Consider the following 22,804-nt stretch of genomic DNA (forward strand, 5'->3'; position numbering starts at 1 on the left):
TTGTCCATTCCTTTTTACGGTTGCTACCGGCGTCGAGCCCTGGTTTCCGCTTGGCCGTGCTGCCCGTTATTTTGGACTGTGTTTTGCTGGACATTCCCCATTAAAATCATTCATTTATCACATCCTGGGTCTACAGCGTCTGCCTCATCACCTCAACACACCGCTTCATGACAATAATTTTAGTCGTTATCAGAGTAGTCCTACAAAATATAGTGATAAAATTGAAAGTCCGTTAGTCTGAGCTACCTGGCAGAAAGGTGGGCTAATATACTGGAACCACTGCATACATCCTGTCGACAGAAACCAGCAGTTCTGTAGCAAATGTCAGAAATGGCACCGGCAGACCATGTCTGACATGATGCTTTAATGCACTACCTTAAGAGAAGCTATCAGTTTTTCATCAAAACAGACTTGGTTTAACTGACTAAGGAGTGGGCGGTGAGTGTAGCAGATGGAAACTCACACACTCTAGTATGTGAGCTCTACTACACTGTGTTTCATACTGGAAGCATGTCTGGGCCGGTCCAGGCCCCTGTCTGGAGACGCAGACCAGAATGCATTTTATCCCCATCTCCAACCCAGCTGATGCATCACTGGATGGTCTGAAGAGTTTCTGACTTCAGGATTGTATGGTTTTCTGAGACTCACTGAAATATTCTGACGCTGTCTGGAAGTCGATCAGTGATTGATCAGATGTAAGGCAGGCATGAGAAGAGGCATGAATCAGAGCTTTCCAGGTGGCAGGGATTCGTCCTGGAGCCAGTGGGTTGCTCTGTCGTGTCTTTGAGCATCAAGAACACTTTTAGGGTTCACCCGCATTGCCTGCTGGTGGGGGTCAGAGAAAACTGCTATGCTCCTCAAACTGTGGTATGAGGACCGCTGCTGGGATGTGTGCTGCGTTCAGTGGTTCTCAAAAAAATGTCACTGTTGACTATTTACCAGGCAAATATGAGCAACTGGATGATTAGAAGCCAAGCTGTGCTGTAAAGCAAACTAGGAATATGAATTGTTCCAGGGCATTGATCATGGGGAGGGACTTCATATTCTAACAGAAGAGCACATGAACTGTGTTATAACTGAAGCCATCAGCCATGTTGGATTTGAGGGTCTGAGCTGGTGAGAAATGACCAGTTTTCCAAATTGAAATTTCTATTTTCCTTTTTCAGACATGTAACTAGAAAAATGTGACTAAAGAGAAGAAATTGGTAGCAAAATCAAATTAAACCTTCAGCTCAACCTTTAATGCAAATAAGATGACATTTAGTTTGTTCCTGTTTGACACTGAACTAGTAGTAGGCTTGATTCACACTGCAGCTTTAAGTGACCCAAATCTCATTTTTACCATAATGCGACCTGTATCTGATCTTTTTACAACAGTCTAAACAATACAGCTCGGATTTTTAGAAATGCAACCCAGACCACTTTGATATGTGGTTTTAAGTCTGATATGTATCTGACCTTTTCAAAGTTGACCAATGTCTGTACAGCCATTCATCCAACCTGAACATTGTTAACACTTGACAAACATCACTGAAGGTGTGAAGAAAAACAACAACCATGATGGACGATAATGAGGATGAAGTTGTTAATGTGCTGGCTCTGGTTGGATAACAACTATAAGAAGTTGGAGCTTGTGATAAGCTCCAACTGGTCGATCTAATCTTGTGATAAGCTCCACCATTAGCATCAATGTTTATTTCCACAAACACTAGCATGTTCCTACATTTTTGTTTAGCAAAGAATGTTTGATTTTTTTTACAGTCTCCTCCTTCCCTCCAACTGTATTTAATCACTATTAGATAAATAAATCAGAGTTATGGTTTTATTCATATTCTAGCTGCCCTGCTCCTTCAGCTGTTCCCAGTCATGACTGGATGGATATGTTCCCTCTCCTCAGGTTTCCTTTAGTTTGTGTGGCTGAAAAAGAGAAGAGCTTTGTAGAATATGTTTCCTGTGCCATGCTGCACAGACTTTAGGTGTAACCTTGCTCTTGGATCCCTCTGCAGCCCTCCAGTGTTACTGTGACCGCTGCAGCTCCAACTCCAGCTGCACCACAGATGGCGTCTGCTTTGTGGCCATTAAGAAGTCGGGGAGCCAGCAGATCTCAGAACAGCGTCAGTGCATACATGACAGCGAACTGATCCCTCGAGACAGACCCTTTGTATGCGCCCCAAACTCCAGAACGGACACCGGCATCTTCCCCATGTGCTGCTCGTCTGACTACTGCAACAAGGAGCCGAATTTCACAGTCTTTCGTAGGTATCCACACCAACACCTCACACAACAGCTGCTTACGTACAGCTTCTAGACTTTTCAACAAAAATAATCCAGCCGATGTGACCAAACTCATCTGGGAATAAACAGATGTGTTTGAATAAAGGGCTGAATTAAAATGACTGAATGTCTGGTTGCCTTGGATTTAGGCCTGTTGTAGTGAAACCAGCTTTGGGGAGATAAAGAGCTCAGACTGTGACCTCTTTAAAGATGGAACATTTTTCACCTGAGACTCTTCAAACAGAGCTGGGCCAAGGACACACAATCACAGAAATGAAATTATAAAGGCAGACTTTTAACAGAATTCAAGTGGGTGAGTACCAAAGAGTCCTGCATAGAAATCCTGACATTGATTCACTGATCTGTATGTCACCTTTAATCTTAATGAACCCATCAACCCACCATGGAAGCCTGAAGGCCTAGCTTGCATTTCACCAAAGTGTGATCAGATCCATAATTTATTTTGGAAGTCCATGTCTGAAGTTCTCTGTTTGTCTGAGATCTGGTTAATAATAATATCCCACCTGTGAATGTGCCACACCATGATATCTTTAGAACAGAGGGGTGTGTGTGTGTTTGTGTGGGGGAATAGAAAGTGTCGTTTAATAGAACAGCTATGTTCACTTACCATCGAGTAAGTGAACATAGCGTATCGGTCTATTATCGGTCTTAAGATTTCTCTCTCACCACAGATGTCAACAACACTTACTATGCTTAAAGAATGTGACACAAAGAAGAAAATCTCCTGTTAACAAGAGATTTCATCTTTACCTGGCTCACCAAAACTAATGCTAAGCACTTTAGTAATAGTTCATATGTTTTAGAAACAATACTCGATTACTCAACATATGTGTTGTAGTAATCGAGATCACTCAACTGAAACGGTGATGTGGAAAACCTGAAATCAAATTTGGATACAGTTGGTGTTGGTGCTATCTTTATTGATTTCCAGAAAGCTTTCAACATCATGTATTGCTTAATAAATTGTCTTATTTGATCTATTCTTTTAGGTGGATTAAACTGCATTAATTTCATGTTTAACAAAGTGTATGAGGGTACAGAACAGCTATGGGGTGCCACAGGGGTCCGTGTTGGGACCTTTGCTTTTCACCTTGTTGTTCATTAATGACTTACAGAATGATGGTCAGATGTACATATATGCAGATGATGCAGTCTTGTTGCTATTGCTAAAATAGCAGCACACAAACAGCTGCAATGTGTGATGTTAATAACTGGATTCAGAGATCTCACTTGGATCTGAATATGTTCAGCTGTGGGGAAGTACTTCCAAAAACAATCCAACTGCTGACAGGGATTCTAGTGACTCAAAAAACTAGAGCAGAGTTTTGTTCTTCTGTGACGTCACAGGAAGTCCTGCTGTGACTCCTCCCTTCTGGGAGCTGTGCATAAACAGCTTAAATGCTGTGAGTTTTTACCTGTCTGTTGCTCTTCAGTTTTTCTTGTTCCGCCATGTCTGGGCCCAAGACATGACATATTCCTCTGCTTTCTTCTTTGTGTGTTGTAGCAGAAGAAGAAAAGCCCCAGTCTTTGGGCCCCGTGGCCCTCGCTGCGGTGATTGCATGCCCAGTGTGTGTGCTGTGTCTGCTGCTCATTTTGGCATTCTACATCTGCCACAACCAAAGAGGTCTGGGTGCTGGCGGAGCAGGGGCCCTCCACCACCGTGTGCCCAATGAGGAGGACCCCTCCATGGATCACCCCTTCATTACTGTTGGAACAACACTCAAAGACCTCATCTATGACATGACCACATCCGGCTCTGGATCAGGTACTTCTCACTTATCTGCACTTACATTTCAGTTTTTAACTATTCGCAAAAATACTCATGTGTTTCCCCAAACGACTATGGGGAATCCTTGTATCATTGTGTTTATTAGTTTGACCTCTTATTGGTCAAACTAATAAGATTGCACTTCCTTGAAAAAGAAGTGCAAGTTTCAAAAATGGGTGTGGCCAAATAGCTCTCCCCCTCTGGCTTTGAATGCAGATGTAAAACTAGGTACATATGTTTCTATTGCCATGTTGGAATGTTGATCACAATTTTTTTTCAATTTGAGGAGCAGAAAGCTTTTTGCTTTTCATTTATTTTTATTTATTAATATGGCACCAGTTCACAACAAATACCCGTCTGCAAGGCGTCCAGTTTAGGATAACTGCTGATGTCCTCACTGTTTGGAATTCTGTCCTCTTCCTGCCTCTCCTGAAGCCTCAGAGTGGGAAGGCTTCAGGATGTCACCATAACGTCAGGCTTTATGTTGCAGCTAAACTGGGCCTTGTTGATGACCAGCTGTTCATTGTGTGTGATTATTATCTGGTGACTTAATGAGAAATCTGTCTGGAACAGAGCTCCAGAGTGCCATCAAGTTAGTCACAAACTTGACCTAGTTTCTTAATTATATGGCTGAAACAAGCCTGACGTTGCAGTTATGCAACAAGTTCTTCTGAAATAAAAATCCCTCTGAACACAGAAAGCTTCCCTGAGGTTCAACAAGAATACATTAGGCCAGGGGTCTCAAACTCAATCTACCCGGGGGCCACTGGAGGTAGAGTCTGGGTGAGGCTGGGCCGCATTCACACACACTGTCTCCTCAGCCGAACCTTTCTGATTGCCTATTACCATATTTGGCCGTAGTCAGGCGCTGTAACAGCCATAATTGTGTAGTGTCTCTTTAAGATACTCTATTGCTAATGATGTCAGAAGTATGCGCCACGGCTTCTCTGTAGAGAGCGTGGGAGAAACGTGCTAGACGGACATGTTAGCTCCCTAACTTTTTAGCAGTGGTGGGCCATCAGGGCCTGCAAGGCCTTCTTTGCTGGCCTAAAAATATCTGAATCACAGACTGATGTTAATTATATTTTGTCCATGAATACGTATTAAATAAATCCAAATGGTCTGTCCGCTTCCTTTCATTGCTAGTCTCCTGGTTGCGCTGCTTCCAGACGTGTATTTTCATATTTAAGCATTTAACCAATCACATTTCAGCCACTATTTGTTGCCAGGGTCAAAGAAGTCTGCCTGGAGGCCTTCACAATCAGTTCTGCGGGCCCTGTAGCATAAAATAAATGTCGATCAAACTGTTGCTTCAACCAATGAGATTTTGAGTTGGCGACACCAAGGCCCTCTAGCAGGCGTGCGGAAAAGTCAGCGTATTCACACGCTCTGATTGGATAGTCAAAGAGTGTACTAGCCAGAGCTAGCAAACTGCATCTGTAGCTAGCTGCACAAGCAAAGATATTGTTGTGTTGATTTAATAGCAGTTTTGTCAACCCACAATGGGTGAAGCAGGAGAAGAAATGGATTTGGTTGGAGATTTACTGTCAAAGCCATTTTCAAGACGGACTTTTTAAGAAAAGCTGGACATTGTTAAGCAAGGTCGGGCAACTCCGAAGCTAGCGAGCCTGTCACAACCGGGAAAAGGATTTGTCCACCACTTTCAGTCTACTAACTAAAACTTATGCCAGAAATACGACAGGGCAGGCTCGACTTTCAGCATTAGGTTCGATGGTGATAGAAAAGGACTTCTTCATGGAAGTGAAACACACGGATAATCTGCACAACAGAGTAATTGAAATCTTCTTGAGGAAAGAAAGGAGGATGGATTTTGTGTACAAATAATCAGGATTTTTGGTGAGTAAAATGTTGCTATATTCCTAAATAATATTGCAATTTTATTAGGTTATTTTTGATGCTTTTTTTATGTGTGTCGCAGCTGTACCTGCAGTAGAAGTTTTATAGCCATAAAATAGTTATTGAGGGTTGGATTGATTCAGACGGCGCACTACTGAAGGCCTAGGTGTGATATGCACGGCCCGCCACTGCTTTTTAGTAATGTTACGGGTTGTTGGACGCTGCTCAATTTTCATGTCTGATAATATAGCAGCCGTTCAACCGAGCTTTGTAAGGTTGGTGAAGAGTGTGTTTATTAAAAGACAACACTGTGGAATTCCCAGTACCAGTGTGGTTGTGAGTTTTTGACCGTCCTGACGAATCTGCCGCCTCCTCTCCTCCCTTAAACACAACCAAAGCGTTACAGCGCTTAACCTTAATTACGTTACACTGATCAGCAACTTCCGGGTCTAGACTGGATGCTGAAGCACGTGAAGCGGGAGTGGCCGCGGAAATTGCGCATGCACCGCATGCAAATAATAACAAATAGAAAATGCAAATAGGCCCGGCTGATGTCCCGCCCCCGAGAGCAATATACTCCACTGTGACTGGTAAGTTCGTTCAGCTCCGCACACAACACTGAAAAGTGCCAATTATATCAAACTCGCTGGCCGCACTAACATTAAACTTTCATATTAAGGCGGGGGCCACAAACTATCGTCCCGAGGGCCGCAGTTGGCCCGCGGGCCGCGAGTTTGAGACCCCTGCATTAGGCCCATATAGCACTCTAACCCAATCAGAGATAGTGCGATCACCCACCCATTATAGAAAAGATTTCACTGATATCAAGCTATTCGTTGGCTCATTTATAGCTGCTGACCAGCTATAAATGGTTTGCATGTTTCACTGGTATTTTGCCATTTTTCATGCAGTCGTTCAGGCTAGATGTCCTCCATGCTGTAGTGTTGTAGTAATCGAGACCAGTCTTGAGATCACTTTTTGATGGTCTCGACTTGGACTCCGCCGCATTTGGTCTCAGTCTTGTCTAGGACATTGAGGACTCTGGATTTTATTTCAAGACCACAAGTGTATCACCTAAGTGTCAGCATATTGTCTGGTTTATTTGTCAACATCCTTGTTTTCAGTTGATGCAAAACATAAGGATTCAAATCCAAGCAATAACGCGACTTACTAATTACGTGTTTTTGTTACCACTGCCACCCATCACCTCCTACTTTAACTCGCATGCGGCACTCCAAGACATGCTCAGAGTTTGTCTCGGAGCGGGAGAAGATGTCTGTCTAATCATTGGTAATACATTTCCCTATATAAATCATAAGAAAGTACCACATTTGAATTCAGCAGCGTTTCACTTTTAGAGACGGTTGGGACTAAGTCCAACTTTTGCTCATTTTTAGGCTGCCTAGTCCTTACAGATGGCAGATTAAAGAACTGAGATGCTAAAGAGCTGGTCTGAGAGCATCTGAACCATCTCTCATTACTGGCAAATCACTGAGTTGCATGCAAAACGTGAATGGCCTCCTTTGAGCATACGGAGACACAATCACTTGATGATACCAATTTATAAAACTCTACTACTGTCTCCAACCTACTTAAATTCTCTCCTACAATGATCTGTTACTTTGCATTCTTTACGCTCCAATAACATTTTTCTTTTGCATGTTCCATGTGTTTGCACAGAAAAAGGGAAGCAAGCATTTAGTGTAATAACTCCTACAGCACGGAATAAACTAAAAATTTTGGATCTTATTTCTTTTTCTAGCAGTTTTAAAAACATGCAACATGATTCAGTGTCATTGCTTTTAAACTGTTTTTAATTTGTTTTAAACTTGTGCGTATGTTTTAATTAGTTTTACTTTTGTGTATCCAGGTCGTTGTGTGTTGCAGGTTTCTGCCCAGGCCCCTCTTGAAAATGAGATCTGGATCTCACTGGGGTTTTACCTGGTTAAATAAAGGAAATAATCACAATAAAAAAACAAGGTTTTACTTTCAGTTGTTTATGTTCATGTGGAAGAAGAATGTCAAGTTTAACTTCAAGAGGTGAAGCTGTGAAGTACTTGGTAGTTTTCATTCATTTATAGATTTCTGCACATTTAGCATTGCTGTTGTGCATCCACAGTGTGCACATAGCAACAGCAAAGAGGATCAGTCTCAATGTAAGAAGACAAACACTTGGATGTTTTTCCTTTCTTTTCTGTATCTGGCAGCTCAGAAAAGATGCTGAGTCCAACAGGAACAGAGCCTTTCAGCTCTGTGAGCCTCTCCTGTGTTTTGTGGGTTTTCCTTGCAGGCCTGCCTCTGCTGGTCCAGAGGACCATCGCCAGAACCATCATCCTGCAGGAGAGCATTGGGAAGGGACGTTTTGGCGAGGTGTGGAGGGGTAAGTGGCGTGGTGAGGAGGTGGCGGTGAAGATATTCTCCTCCAGAGAAGAGCGCTCCTGGTTCCGTGAGGCTGAGATCTACCAGACAGTCATGTTGCGCCACGAGAACATCCTGGGCTTTATCGCTGCCGATAACAAAGGTGAGCTGAGGTCTCAGCAGCCTCTGTGAGAAAACTATACCAGCAACTCAGTCAAAGGAATGTTTAGCAAGACATTGAGTGAAGATGAAAATGATTAAAGTTTAAGAACTTACACAATAAACAATGGAGACCCATCTTCTCTACACATTAGTGTGGGATTATCAGCTCACCTTGATTTCTCCAATCAGAACAGCACCTCTCACAGCGAAGGGGGCTGGGAGGGTGTTCTAGTCTAGTCCATCCTGTGGATGATGGTTGTGTGTGTGTGGACAGATAACGGAACCTGGACTCAGCTGTGGCTGGTGTCAGACTACCATGAACACGGCTCCCTGTTTGACTACCTGAACCGCTACACGGTCACTGTGGAGGGCATGATCAAGTTGTCCCTGTCCACCGCAAGCGGCCTGGCCCACCTTCACATGGAGATTGTAGGGACACAAGGTGAGCCGCTACACACAGCTTCACAATAGCGTTCAAACATCAATTAATACGAACATATTTTCTTTTTAATTGATCTAAACTCTAAAATTGCTGTGGAAATTCAAGTTTATCTCACTGATTTAAATCCTCCAGTTTCAGAACGCTCTGTTAAAATAATCTTTGACTAACTCTGTATCGTATTTAAAACCTAGATTGATTCTTGTGGTGACCACAACTTGTTAGCAACTGTTGACGTTCTAACTGTGTGTGCAGGAAAGCCAGCTATCGCTCACAGAGATCTAAAGTCCAAGAACATCCTGGTGAAGAAGAACGGGACCTGCTGCATCGCTGACCTGGGTCTGGCTGTTCGACACGACTCCGCCACCGACACCATCGACATCGCTCCAAACCACAGAGTGGGAACCAAAAGGTAAGTACCGTATTTTCTGCACTATAAGGCGCACCTAAAAACCTTCAATTTTCTCAAAAGCCGAGAGTGATGTCATTCGTGTGATCAACTTTATTGTTGCCCGAGCCTTAAATGATCGCCAGTTTAGAACACTGCTGGATGAAGTTGGAAATAACTATCACGGTCTGCTTTTGCACAGCAATGTGTGTTGGTTATCAAGAGGGAAGGTGCTTTGCTGTTTTGCGGCTTGCCTGGACGAAATCTGGACTTTCCTTGCAATGAAAGGCATCGAGCATCCTGAGCTAGCCGAAACTGAGTGGCTCCTCAAGTTTTATTATCTCGTGGATATGACTGAACATCTGAACCAGCTCAACGTGAAAATGCAAGGCACTGGAAATACAGTCTTATCCCTTCAACAAGCCGTGTTTGCTTTTGAAAACAAGCTGGAGCTCTTTATCATGGATCTTGAAACAGGTCGTTTACTACATTTTGAAAAATTGAGACAATTTAAAGATGCATGCACAGCAAGTGAGCCCACTCAAAACTTTGATCTCCACCAGCTAGCTGGCTTCACATCCAGTCTCCTACAGTCGTTCAAAGCACGCTTTGGAGAATTTCGTGAGCACACTCGTCTTTTCAAGTTCATCACCCATCCAAACGAGTGTTCACTGAACACAGTCGACCTGTGTTACATTCCTGGTGTCTCCGTCAGAGATTTTGAAGCAGAAGTGGCTGACTTGAAGGCCTCAGACATGTGGGTGAAAAAATTCAAGTTACTGAATGAAGATTTGGAAAGAATTGCACGACAGAAAGCGGAGTTGGCGAGCAAGCACATGTGGACAGAAATGAAAAAACTTCAACCCGAAGACCAGCTGATTATCAAAACTTGGAACGTGCTTCCTGTCACATACCACACACTGCAGCGTGTGAGTATTGCTGTATTGACCATGTTTGGATCTACGTATGCATGTGAGCAGTCATTCTCACATCTTAACAACATCAAGTCCAACCTACGATCACGTTTAACGGATGAAAGCCTCAGCGCTTGCATGAAGCTTAACCTTACCAAGTACCAATCAGACTACAAAGCCATCAGCAAATTCATGCAGCACCAGAAGTCGCATTAATGGTGAGTATTATAACAACATTATTTAAAAGAATAAATTCAGAGGCTTATTATACTCACATTTAGTTGAATTCAGTCTTAAAATATATTATATGGCTCTCACTGAAATAAATTTCCAAATATTTTGCTTTCATGGCTCTCTGTGTCAAAAAGGTACCCGACCCCTGAGCTAAAGAGACAGACAGACAAACAAACAACATAGACAATAGAAATGAAAATAGATATAGAAATTGGTCTTCCAGCAGTTTCCCATGTATCTCTACCTCCCTCCCCCAGCTGCATCTACTCACCTGTGATTAGCTCTTGTGGTTTCTTCAGATTGCAGTATTCCTCACTGTTTTCTCCGTTAATTGTTTTCTACGCTTCCCTTGTGTGCTCCAGAAGTTTCTTCATTAGACGTAGACTGACTTTATTATCATTTTGCATGCACAGGGTGTATTAAATATTCATTCCATTTCATACTGAGCCGTATGAAACTGCTACATTTTGGTCCAGTCAACATTGCACACTATCTGACACCTAGAAGATGAGTAAAACAATAAAGAATAAAACACTTTTTATTTGTTTTTTCCTTAGGAATGTTTTGTTGAACATGTAGACCTGTTGCAATAAGCAATAAATCAATTAATTGCATGATAAATTAAAACGAGCTCAATAATTTCCATTTGCATGATTTTTCATTTGAATCTTTTCTCTCTTTCTACCAAAAACTGGATGATAAAAGTCTACAATCTGGTGCTTTGCTCTCAACTATGCTCAACTGTCCTTTTTTATTAAAAGAAGGTTTAGTGGGGGGGCGCTGGTGAGCAAGATATGGCATAGGATGTACTTTTCAGAGCTCCTGCAAAATCTGTTTTAATTGCATAAAAAAAAGAAGAAAACAGCATTAACCACGTTAATATCTGTTGAAAAACTCGAGAGAAAACCTTAGGGTCATAAACAGCTGGACAATCCGAACATAATCATCCTGAATGGCCGAAAAACTAGGGTGACCAAACATCCGTATTTCCCGGGACATGTCCGTATTTCACGTCCTGTCCCGGGCGTCCCGGGTTTTTTTAGAAAGTGAGGAAATGTCCTGTTTTTTTTTATTTCCTACATTGGACCATTAAATTTACAGGCACTAGGGCACTGCGCATGGCGCTGCGTGTCACGTAATCCCTGAGCCGCGTCAGTGTGGGCAGGCCTGTTCTTAATCAGATAGATAGCGTGGCTGTCAGTACGCCACCAACATGAAAAAGCGCAAATGTATGGAGTTTCCCCGCTTTTATTTGACGCTTACGTGGTTATATTATTTTCCCCATTATGACTTTGGCTTACTTCCCACCTTGTGTACATATCTAAGCGCACCTACAGCATATATATTCAATCTTGGTTGTGCATTTTAGCGGCTTATTTTAGCTGCTGGGAACTATGTCCCAAGTATTCAAACATTGTATTTACCTGTTCTATGTTTTTCTAGTTCTGATCCCTCTGTTCCCTGGGGACCCTGCGCAAATTCTTTTTGCAAACTTATTTTGTTTCTGTTATTATCATCATTTTGCCTCATTACTTGCTCATACTCATTTTGTGAGACTAGAAATGCTGGTCACAGTTGTCAAAAATTTGCTTTATCCCTCTCTGTTTGGTTCTGTGGACATTGTGTACATATTCCTTAGACCCCACACAGATAAGACAGTGTTATGCATAAAGGGTTTGTTGCCGTTTATGATATATTCTGAGATGTCTAAACATAGACCACATAGAGATAATGGGTGACCCACTTAAAATCGTAACTTATAATGTAATAGGGCTCCACAATCCAGCCAAAAGAAAGAAAATATTGAATCAATTAAAACAAATTAACTGTCACATTGCTTTTTTGCAAGAAACCCATCTATCTGATACAGACCATGAAAAATTAAAACAAATCTTGGGCAGATAAGGCTTTCTACTCATCCCACCAGTCGGGGAAAAAAAGGGTGTTGTCATACTTGTGCACCGGCAGATTAATTTCACACAAACGTTGCTACATAGAGACACAGAGGGAAGATATGTACTAGTTAATGGTACAATTGATGGCATAGATGTATCGCTTGTAAATGTGTATGCACCCAACACGGATGCGCCTGATTTCATAAAGTCACTGTTTAAGGTAATATTACAGCACAGTACTGGGCTGTTGTTGCTGGGTGGGGACTTCAACTGTATTCTGTCACAAATATTGGACAGATTACCCACTCCAAAAACCCCCCCTCTACAATTAGTAGGATGCTTAAACATCAGATTATAGAGACGGGTATTGTAGACGTATGGAGAAGCAGGTTTCCCAGAACTAAAGACTTCACTTTCTACTCAAACAGTCATGCATCCTACTCTAGGATCGACTATTTCTTTACCCCAAAGTCAGAACTGCACAGAATAGTAGATATTGAAATATTACCTATTACTATCTCTGACCATGCACCTGTCTTATTAAAATGGAATATAGGACATAGGCTAACATCTAAACAATGGAGGCTTAAAACGTACTTGCTTAACGACAAAGTATTCATTGCATTTATTACAGAGGAGCTCAAGATATGCCTAGAAACTAATACATCTACAGAAACAACACCTCTGATATTATGGGACTGTGCCAAAGCATTCCTTCGGGGCCGCATAATATCCTTCACATCTACGAGGAAAAAACAGAAGAATGCTAAACAAAAAGATTTGGAGGACAAAATTAAAGAATTAAAGAATTAGAGCTTAAACATAAAAGACACGCTTCAGCTAAAATCTTGAAGGAATTAAATGCAACCTGCAGACAACTAAACAGCCTATTGTCAGATAAAGTAGAGGGCAACTTGAGGTTCACTAACCAAAAATATTATGAATATAGCCAGAAGGCTAGTAGGTTATTGGCATTTAGATTGAGGAAACAACAGTCCTCCAACTCAAAATAAAATCCCAAGAGTCTATTGAGACAAGACCTGACAAAATAGCAGAGGCCTTTGCAAAATTTTACAAATTATTATATACAAACACCAATACCTGTAATAATGACCAAGAGCTCACAGATTTTTTTAAACAATATAAAATTGAACCACTTAACGGATGAGGCGGCACTGAACTTAGATCAACCGATTGAGGAATGGGAGATCAAGCAAATGATTAAATCACTAAAGAACAACAAAAGTCCAGGCCCAGATGGATTTACAAATTACTTTTATAAAACCTTTCTAGAACTTCTGGCTCCACTGCTATTAAAAGCATATCTCCATGCTTTAAAATCCAAAACTATGGCACCATCTTGGACAGAAGCCACTATAGTAGTAATCCACAGAGAGGGTAAGGATCCTACAAACTGCCAGTCCTATAGACCTATATCACTGTTGAATACAGATTCACGCATACTCACAGGAATCCTAGCAAGATGACTTAACAAATTCATCACCCAAATCATACATCCTGATCAGACAGGATTTATTGTAGGCAGGTACTATGCTGATAATCTAAGGCGCTTACTAAACCTAACAAGCATTCAAAAAGAGAGAGATTGAATCAGCAATCATATCCTTAGATGCCCAAAAGGCGTTTGACAGAGTGTCCTGAAAATACTTAATTCATACTTTGAAACGTTTTGGATTTGGCCCACATTTTGTTGACTGGGTGCAAACACTTTACTCCTCTCCACAGGCAGCAGTTAAAGTTAATGGCTATAGGTCTGCTAGATTGTCATTAGAATGTGGGTGCAAGACAGGGGTGCCCCTTCTGTTCGCCATTATGTTCGCCATTAGTATTGAACCGTTAGCCCAAATCATTAGAGATGATGCTAATATTAAAGGGATAGAAATTAACAAGAAAGTACACACAATTTCATTATATGCTGATGATGTATTATTGTATTTGACGGAACCTAAATAAACAATCCCCCACGTGAAAGAGCTCATCTCTCAATATGGATTTTACTCAGGCTACAAAATCAACATAGAAATGACGGAAGCTATGGATATAAATGGCACAATTTCAGACTTCATAAAAGTACAGAGTGGCTTTAAGTGGCCCAAGAACGGTATCAAATATCTGGGTATTCAAATACCTCCACTTCTATGTGACCTCTATGAGGCAAACTATAGCAAACTTCTACGAGTCATTAAAAATGACCTGGAGCATTGGGATACACTCCCTATCTCTCTGATAGGTCGTGTTGAAAGTATCCGTATGAACGTTTTACCAAGACTACTCTATCTATTCCAGATGCCACCGGTGGAGAGTCCCAAATCTACTTTTGACACTTTAGATAAAATGATACCTAGATTCACTTGGCAAAAAACGACCTAGAATCAGATTGAAAACCCTGCAGTTACCTAACCCCAAAGGGGGCCTCAAACTCCCAAACTTAAAATATTATTACTGGGCTGCACAACTTAAACCCTTATTAGTATGGCTACAAAATATTGCAGATACTCGTTGCCTGGAAATAGAGAAAAGCAGGTGCTCAATACCACTACAAACATTACCTTTCTTAGATGCTCCTGCAAAGGAAATGACAATCTGGACAAAAAACAACCTCAAAGTTTGGAACAAAATACAATCGGCTTTTAAATTATCAAAACAGATTTCACTTTTATCAAATATAGGATATATGAAGACATTTACACCGAACAATTTAGATTCTGGGTTCAAAAACTGGTCTAATTATGGACTATCTCAAATCCACCAATTAATTAGTAAGGGAAATTTCAAAACCTTTGAGCAGATAAAAAGTGAATTTGGCCTCCCTAAGACGGACTTCTAGAGATACTTACAAATTAGAACCTTTGTGACGACACACAACAATTGGACTAAACTTCTTGAATCTACACCTATAGAAAATTTCCTAATGGACATACAAAGGGGAAAGGAAAATAATAGCGTAATTAGTAAAATATATGACCTGTTTCTGTCCATAAATGTGCACGATTCCACAAACATAAAGCATAAATGGGAGACAGAATTGCAGGAGTCAGTAGCAGGGGACACATGGGAAGAAATATGTACTGAAGCACAATTAACAGCAAATTCTAATACATGGAGAGAATTCAAATGGAAAGTACCGTGTTTTCCCACTATAAGGCGCACCAAAAAACCTTCAATTTTTTCAAAAGCCGAGAGTGTGCCTTATAATCCGGTGCGCCTTATATATGGACCAATATTGAGCCACAACAGGTCTCGCAACTACGGTAAGCAGCCGCCGACTTCGTTTTCCCCCGTAGAAGAAGAAGCGCGCGGTGCACGCTGGGTTTTGTGTAAAGACCCCAAAATGGCTCCTATTAAGAGACGCAGAGTTTAAGCTCAAGGCGATCAGTCATGCAGTAGAACACGGGAATAGAGCAGCAGCGAGAGAATTTAACATGAACGAATCAATGGTGCAGAAGTGGATATATATTGTGATTGCACTAACGTTTGATTTACCGTAACAGTATCAGACTGTTTTTTTACGTGTTTATTGAATCAAGGAAAAGTTCCCCTCCACTATATGTTACACCTTGCTGTTGTTAAAAGATAAACTGTGTCACGAAAATACCACATCACTTAATTTACCTCGGGGAAAATAATAAAACAGCTATTTATTCATTTTGGGAATGAACGGAGATTTCAGAACGCTGGTTTGTAATTTATTAATAAAGTTTGACTGACCTATCTGACTGTTTTGTTGACATTCCCTTTAGTGCAGTCCCATCTAATGGATGCATAACGTAACCCCAGCCTCTACTGTAGCGTCTATACTATGCGCCTTATAATGCGGTGCGCCTTATATATGAAAAAAGTTTTGAAATAGGCCATTCATTGAAGGTGCGCCTTATAATGCGGTGCGCTTTATAGTGTGGAAAATACGGTAATAGTCCTGTTTTTCAGAATGCCAGCAATAACCAGTAAAATGAATCCAACACAACCCAGTCCATGCTGGAGAAACTGCGGGACGCAGAATGCAAATCATACGCATATCTTTTGGGCTTGTCCTAAACTAAGTGTATTCTGGGAGGACATTTTTGAAGCTCTCGAGGTAATTTTCAGAAGAAATGTTCCAAAAAACCCCTTGGTGGCAATTTTGGGAGTAATACCCAATGGAATACAGGAAGGATGATAGATTCTTCTAAGAATCTTGCTCACAGCAGCATTGAAATGTATAACTATGAGATGGCTGAAGCCAGGACCTCCTACACACATGGATACAAAAAGTTTGGGACATTCATTTGATGGAAGAAATCACATATTCCTTAAGGCTTCAAATAACAGTTGTTAATATAAGGTGGAGCTCTGTCATACCGTTATTATTTCAGTGACACAATTACAGGATTGCCCTTTTGCACTTGTGTGTTCTCTTGGGTCGGTCTAAAATACCATGGTGCTTAAGAATGTGTGGACCACCTTAACTCAGGGGGGATTTAATGGTATGTTTTGTATTTATTTTCTTTTGCCTTTATCTGTCTGTTGATTTCATTCTGTTGTTTTGTAATCATTATTACATTTGTTAAGAATACCTACTGTCTCATCTGTTGCCAAGTTATAATGCAGATGATAAATGTCAGTAAGTGACAGAAGAATGTAACTGAACATGTGTTGTGCAGGGTGTGCTGCTCTCAGATGAAGTTAGCTAACATTCTAATTTATGCTTGATAGCAGAGCAGGTGAGGGTCTTTCTGTTTTCACCTCCCAACGGGACATTCATCTTTTCATGGTGGGCCGTTCTCAGGCTGCACTGTGCCCTCTGCCGTCTCACCCTCTGAAAAATGGCTGCAGCACTAGATGGAAATAAATCTTGTAACTTTGTAGAAGCTTATTGAACCATTTCCACAGCAAATGAGTGTCTTAATCGAAGCTAAAGGCAGTCCAACAGAACATTAGCGTTTGTAATCTGTTTGCTTTTGGTGTTAACTTTCTTTTCTTCGTGTAGGCAGTGTATGTGTTTGATGAAACAAAAATTAAAATCTGCCTGTTTAATTGCTTTTACTGTTTTTTTTACTACTTCTTACTGTGCAGCACTTTGACTGGGAAAGGTGCTATATAAATAAAGTTTACTTAATTACTTACTTCCCTCCTTAATTTGACTCAGACTGACAGGAAAAACTATGCTGCAGTTACGCATCACACATTTAATAAATTGGAATGGAATAAAAGGTCAAAAAATTTTATCTGATAAAGTTTGCCTGATCATACTGAGAAGAGATTAAAAAGCACCACCACTATCTCTGGACTTGATCTTTTTTATTCAAAAGAATTATTAAAAATAATAGAAAAGGGCCGGTCCGCGACTAGATAACTCTGACCTGATTATAACCTCTTCTCCCAAAACCAGAGTGCTAGTCCCAAATTAGCTGCGTTACAGTCGTCTGTTTTATGAAATATCTCCTCAAAGGGAGAAACCACACAAAAATTAAAAGTGTGTGTGTGTGTGTGTTTATATATATATATATATATATATATATATATATATATATATATATATATATATATTGTCTTTAGTTTCATCTAACAAACATTTAGTGAACTAGTTTCAGTCTATGTTGATGTTTTTGGTATTGAGCCAGTAGCGCATGTATCCAGCCAGACGTGGAGGAAGCTGTTAGTTAACAGCAGCACTCTAATACTGTTTTAATGATTTAATGACAGAAAGAGCTGAATCACGGCTTCTAGCTGCAGAGTTGCAGTGTTCACATTATTAACGGTAGAATGCTCTCTAGCTTCTTTCCTGCTGGCTTCGCTTGATGATGTGCAAACATGGCCCTGTAAGAACAAGAGCAGTTCTGATGACTAGTGTGCTCTGTGCCGGAGTATTTACTTCACAGCAAATCCTTTCCAAACGCAGGCATTTGCTGTCTTGAAATGGTTTCCTTTCTTAGGCTGAGAATGAAAGATGTTTACTCCAAGTACGGAGTGTGTTTGTAACCAAACATTACTGTACATTAAAGCAACCAGGAGCTTCAGCGGGTGTTTCATGGACATGGTTTCTGTTGCAGAGAAGACATTTATTCAGTTCTAGTCCAATCTGGTTAAAATACATTCACTACTAGAATGTTAAAAGTGAGAAGCATCCAGTCAGAATGTACACAGGCTGAAATATGTCAGATATTTGGCTTTATGGGTTGCAGCATTATGGATGAATGAAGTACTGACACCAGTCACTATCTGGTGATTGTGTATGAAATGTATCCTGATTCCATGCTGAGGAATGTGTTGGGTAACGGTCCATGTTGCTCCCTGTCAGATACATGGCTCCAGAGGTGCTGGATGACTCCATCAACATGAAGCACTTTGAGTCGTTCAAACGGGCCGATATCTACGCCATGGGCCTGGTGTTCTGGGAGATTGCCAGCCGCTGCTCTGTGGGAGGTGAGGACTGCACCAAAAATTCTGGTTACAGCGGACCCAAACGCTCAAAGTTTAGAAAGATTTGGATACAGGAATGAATATTGCTAATTATTTTGACTCCATGCTTTTTTTTTTGTCAGGCATTCATGAGGACTACCAGCTACCCTACTATGACCTGGTCCAGTCAGATCCATCAGTGGAGGAAATGAAAAAGGTGGTCTGCGAGCAGAAACTTCGACCAAATATTCCCAACCGCTGGCAGAGCTGTGAGGTAGGCTGGAGGGGGCTGAGTCTGAATCACTGCTTTCTGAACAGAACCAGAACCAGTGATGTGCTGGACTTCTGCTGGAACACAGCCTCGCACCACCACACTACCATGATTAACTGTCACATGACTTTCAGGTTTCTGTTGTGTTCATTTGAAATATGTTGTGATCAGTGATGTCAATCAGATCACTTTTTTCAGTAATGAGTAATCTAACGCATTACTATTTTAAATCCTAAACTGCAACAGAATTTAGTCATTCCATTTGCAGAGCGGTTACATTTCTCTCCTTTCTTCTTTGCTCCCTTATATCCAACAGCTATATTCAATTAATGGCTGAAAATATGTAACTGTGAGGAGAAGAGCTCCACAGTTCCATCTATCTATGCGTTATCCGGCAGTAGAAGTGTGAAGATGTTGTGTGGGTGTTGTTATGCCTGTTGACTCTAACGTGGCTAATGGATGGAGACTGTGTTAATGAGGACTGAAGGAAGCCCTCGGATGTAGTACTATGGTCTCAGTAGACAGTCTGACACACACACACACACACACTCTGACTCAGAGAAAGCAGCTGCTGTTTATATCCCCAGCTCTGGTCTGATTGCTGGACCAGTTTTCAGCAGATCGTTGGGATGTCTGGGCTTACAGAGCTTATTTTTAACAAATGATCTGTTTGTTAGAGGAAAGATCAACCGTTTATTAAACTCTTTTTAAATTACTGCTTAAAATTCTAACAGGAGCTTGTTGTTTCTGGTAAACAGAACAGGTCAGTGAAAGGTCACTGATGTATTTGTTGCACCAAAACATGGTAGCAAAATAAGCATTGATGATATTGATTGGCAATCATTCAAACCTGACCTTACAGTACAAATATGACAAACGTCAAAGCCTCCAACCACAGCTGTATTCTAAACCAAAGTAACAAATAAACAGCAAAATGGAAAACACTGGCTCATTATAATAATTTCTGTGTTTTCGCAATTCTCAACTTGAAAGGTGAGAAATGTAAGATTGTAGTGACTAATTAAGATTACTCAAAGCAGGGGCGTGCTGTGGTGGCGCAGGGGGTTAGCACGCCCCACGTTTGGAGGCCTTAGTCCTCGACGCGGACGTCACGGGTTCGACTCCCGGTCCCGACGACCTTTACCGCATGTCTTCCCCCCTCTCCTCACCCTCCTTCCTGTCTGCCTACTGTAGAAAAAATACGAGCCACTAGCGCCGCAAAAACTCTTCGGAGAAAAAAATGGAAGAAAAAAAAAAAAAAGATTACTCAAAGCAAGCATCAGAGTGACATGGTGACTGTTGATACCAGACAGGTTTGTCTGAGTCCATCAGAAATGATCCAGTGCAGAAACATCATAACCAGGAGTTACCAGAGAGAATGTCTTGTCAGCAGCTGGGTGGACTTCAGGCTTCGTTCATGTGGCCAAGATTAAAAGGCAACAGGAACTCAAATGTTCACTCCTTACAACCAAGATTTTAAGAACATAATCTCTGGGCACAAAGCACACTAAACTTGAGGCTGACCACACCACGTTCCACTCAGGTCAGCTAACAGGAAGCTAACAATAGGCTCAGGAAAACTGTACTCCACAAAATGTCTAGTAGACATGACAACCTTCTCCACCCGGCCTCTATGATTGATCCAGGCTGCTGATGATTGTGGGCAGATGTTTGAATGTTATTTGAAAGCACAGTGCAGCTGAGTAGAGATGCTGAATCCATGTGGTGCTAGCTGCTCCCAGCAGATGATGACCTCACTGTACCCCGACCGCTTCCACAATCTGCACATCTCAGACTGTTATGGATAAATGACTCTGTGTCCTTCCTCTGTCTCATTTATCTGCTTACATGCACACTGCTGCACGATTACATAACCATAACATGTAAGACTGGCGATAGTCACACATAAACAAAAGCTGGTAAATCAGACCAACACTCCTTAGAGAGGTAGCAGAATGAGGAGAAGATAAAAGCAGAAGTCGCTACAATCTTTACTTCACTCCGTGTCACCCTAAGGTGAGCTGAATGAAGCCCAGCGCTGGATGCTGAATGTCACTCTGTATCTGTTCTATTCATATGACTTTAACATTTGATCATTTTCAACATTAAAACCTGGTTTATACTGAACCAAATCTCATTTCTCAAGGTGATGACACTCAGGGGTTTTGGTTGAGTCTCAGAACTGGTAAACAGACCTGGATGCTGCACAGAAGGGAAAATGTGTGCACTACAACAATATTACATTTACCTGTATTTGGCCGCTGGCAGGTGCCAATTTCCACCTCTGGTAGAGCAGCTGATGGTGTGTTGTTGGAGTGTGTGTATGTGGAAGCCTTCAGGGTGTCGCTGCACCCTTAGCCTCCCTCTGGTCCCTGGAAGCAACCCGAGCAGGTTCAGTGTGTGTGAGGAGAGGGACAAGCTGCTGATGTGTGTCTCTACCTGTGTGCAGGCTCTGCGGGTCATGGCTAAGATCATGAGGGAGTGTTGGTACGCCAACGGTGCCGCCCGGCTCACCGCGCTACGGATCAAGAAGACACTGTCTCAGCTCAGCCAGCAGGAGGGAATCAAGATGTAGACCCAGCTCCCAAACACACACACTCACACACACATCTCTGACTGGGATCTATACCATTAGCATTACACATCTGTGTCCTGACGAGCCCTCAGCCTGTCCTGAAGGGAAGCTGAGGACATTTTGTGTCTCACTCACCGCCTGAGGAGGCTGGTCTCCTGCTGGGCAGGTGCGTTGATGTCTAGTGGAGACATCTGATGGAGGAGGTCTGTGCCTGGGGGGATGGTAGAGATGTGTAAGGAAGCCTTCTATCACTGACGTTTCATTAGAGCATCCTCTTCAATCATCACCATAAACCTTTCTTTAAACAATCCAAACCTTTCCCCTCAGTAAGGCTGCAGCTCTGAAGATGTTAGGGAAAGAACTTGTGATTTTCTAAGTAGCATTGAATGTGCTTTTTATTGGGACACTGACCTTGTGTCATATCGTTGCTATAGCAACTCTCAAGAAGCCTAGAGTGTCATCAGCTTGTAAGGGATGTGACAGCTGCTCCACGGACTACTCTGTGTGGCCACTGAGATGCATTACAGGACAGGAAATGTCGCATTATTTTACTCAATGAGCCAGACAGCACCTGTGTCCAAACTGGCGGAGTTCCTCAAGGTGCCTGGGTCATGACTGGGTCATCATCTGGAGAAACAGATGATGACCCATGATGCATACCATGCCATGATGCTTTGATGCATGATATGCATCATGGGAAGAATGGAATGAACAGCAGCTGTTTGGGTCAGCTTGATTACACATGTTCCAGTCAAAGAGCCAGACATTGAAAATACCCAATCAACTCTGATCAATAGATTAGATTGTTTTATTTATTGCAGATAAACTACTGCAATAAATAGTAGTTTATTGCAGTAAACAAACTTATTTACTGCAAACAACATCCTGCAACATCCTAAGTGCAGGTTGTTGGCTACAGTGAACCCTCGCTATTTCGCGGTTCATCTTTCACGTTCTCGCTGTTTCGTGGATTTGCATCGTGCTTTGTGTTCTGCATTCTGATTGGCTAAACAGTCTCTCCGCTTCTTCTCAACCTGTGTGTCAAAAAGGTTGTGAATTAATATGTACACGTACGTAATACAGCTTGCCAGATTTAACATAATCGATGGTGGCATGTCGGTTTATAAGAATTATTTTGCCCAGAAGAAAAAAGAGCGACAACAGCTACCGATAACTATGTTCTTCTCTCAAAAAAAACACACCTGCACCGCGGGTTTTAGAAGAAAAAAGAAAAAAAACGCTACAGAGC

The 22,804-nt window shown here is 41.7% G+C and overlaps 1 protein-coding gene across 2 annotated transcripts in view; it reads left to right on the forward strand.

Annotated features, from left to right (window-relative positions):
* The window catches only part of tgfbr1b (transforming growth factor, beta receptor 1 b), a 34,091-nt gene extending 11,749 nt beyond the window's left edge, over positions 1–22,342 (forward strand). Inside the window, exons 2-9 of one of the 2 annotated variants that reach the window (XM_028025884.1) lie at positions 2,007–2,255; positions 3,800–4,060; positions 8,211–8,441; positions 8,715–8,882; positions 9,135–9,291; positions 18,609–18,733; positions 18,853–18,983; positions 21,430–22,342. In XM_028025884.1, coding sequence (XP_027881685.1) covers positions 2,007–2,255; positions 3,800–4,060; positions 8,211–8,441; positions 8,715–8,882; positions 9,135–9,291; positions 18,609–18,733; positions 18,853–18,983; positions 21,430–21,555 — 1,448 coding nt within the window. In that variant the 3' untranslated portion in view covers positions 21,556–22,342. The remainder of the gene's footprint in view (positions 1–2,006; positions 2,256–3,799; positions 4,061–8,210; positions 8,442–8,714; positions 8,883–9,134; positions 9,292–18,608; positions 18,734–18,852; positions 18,984–21,429) is intronic. The other variant, XM_028025885.1, reaches the window with a different exon arrangement.
* The last annotated feature ends 462 nt before the right edge of the window (positions 22,343–22,804 follow it).

Source organism: Xiphophorus couchianus, chromosome 8, assembly GCF_001444195.1.
Source record: "Xiphophorus couchianus chromosome 8, X_couchianus-1.0, whole genome shotgun sequence".
Lineage (NCBI taxonomy): Eukaryota > Metazoa > Chordata > Actinopteri > Cyprinodontiformes > Poeciliidae > Xiphophorus > Xiphophorus couchianus.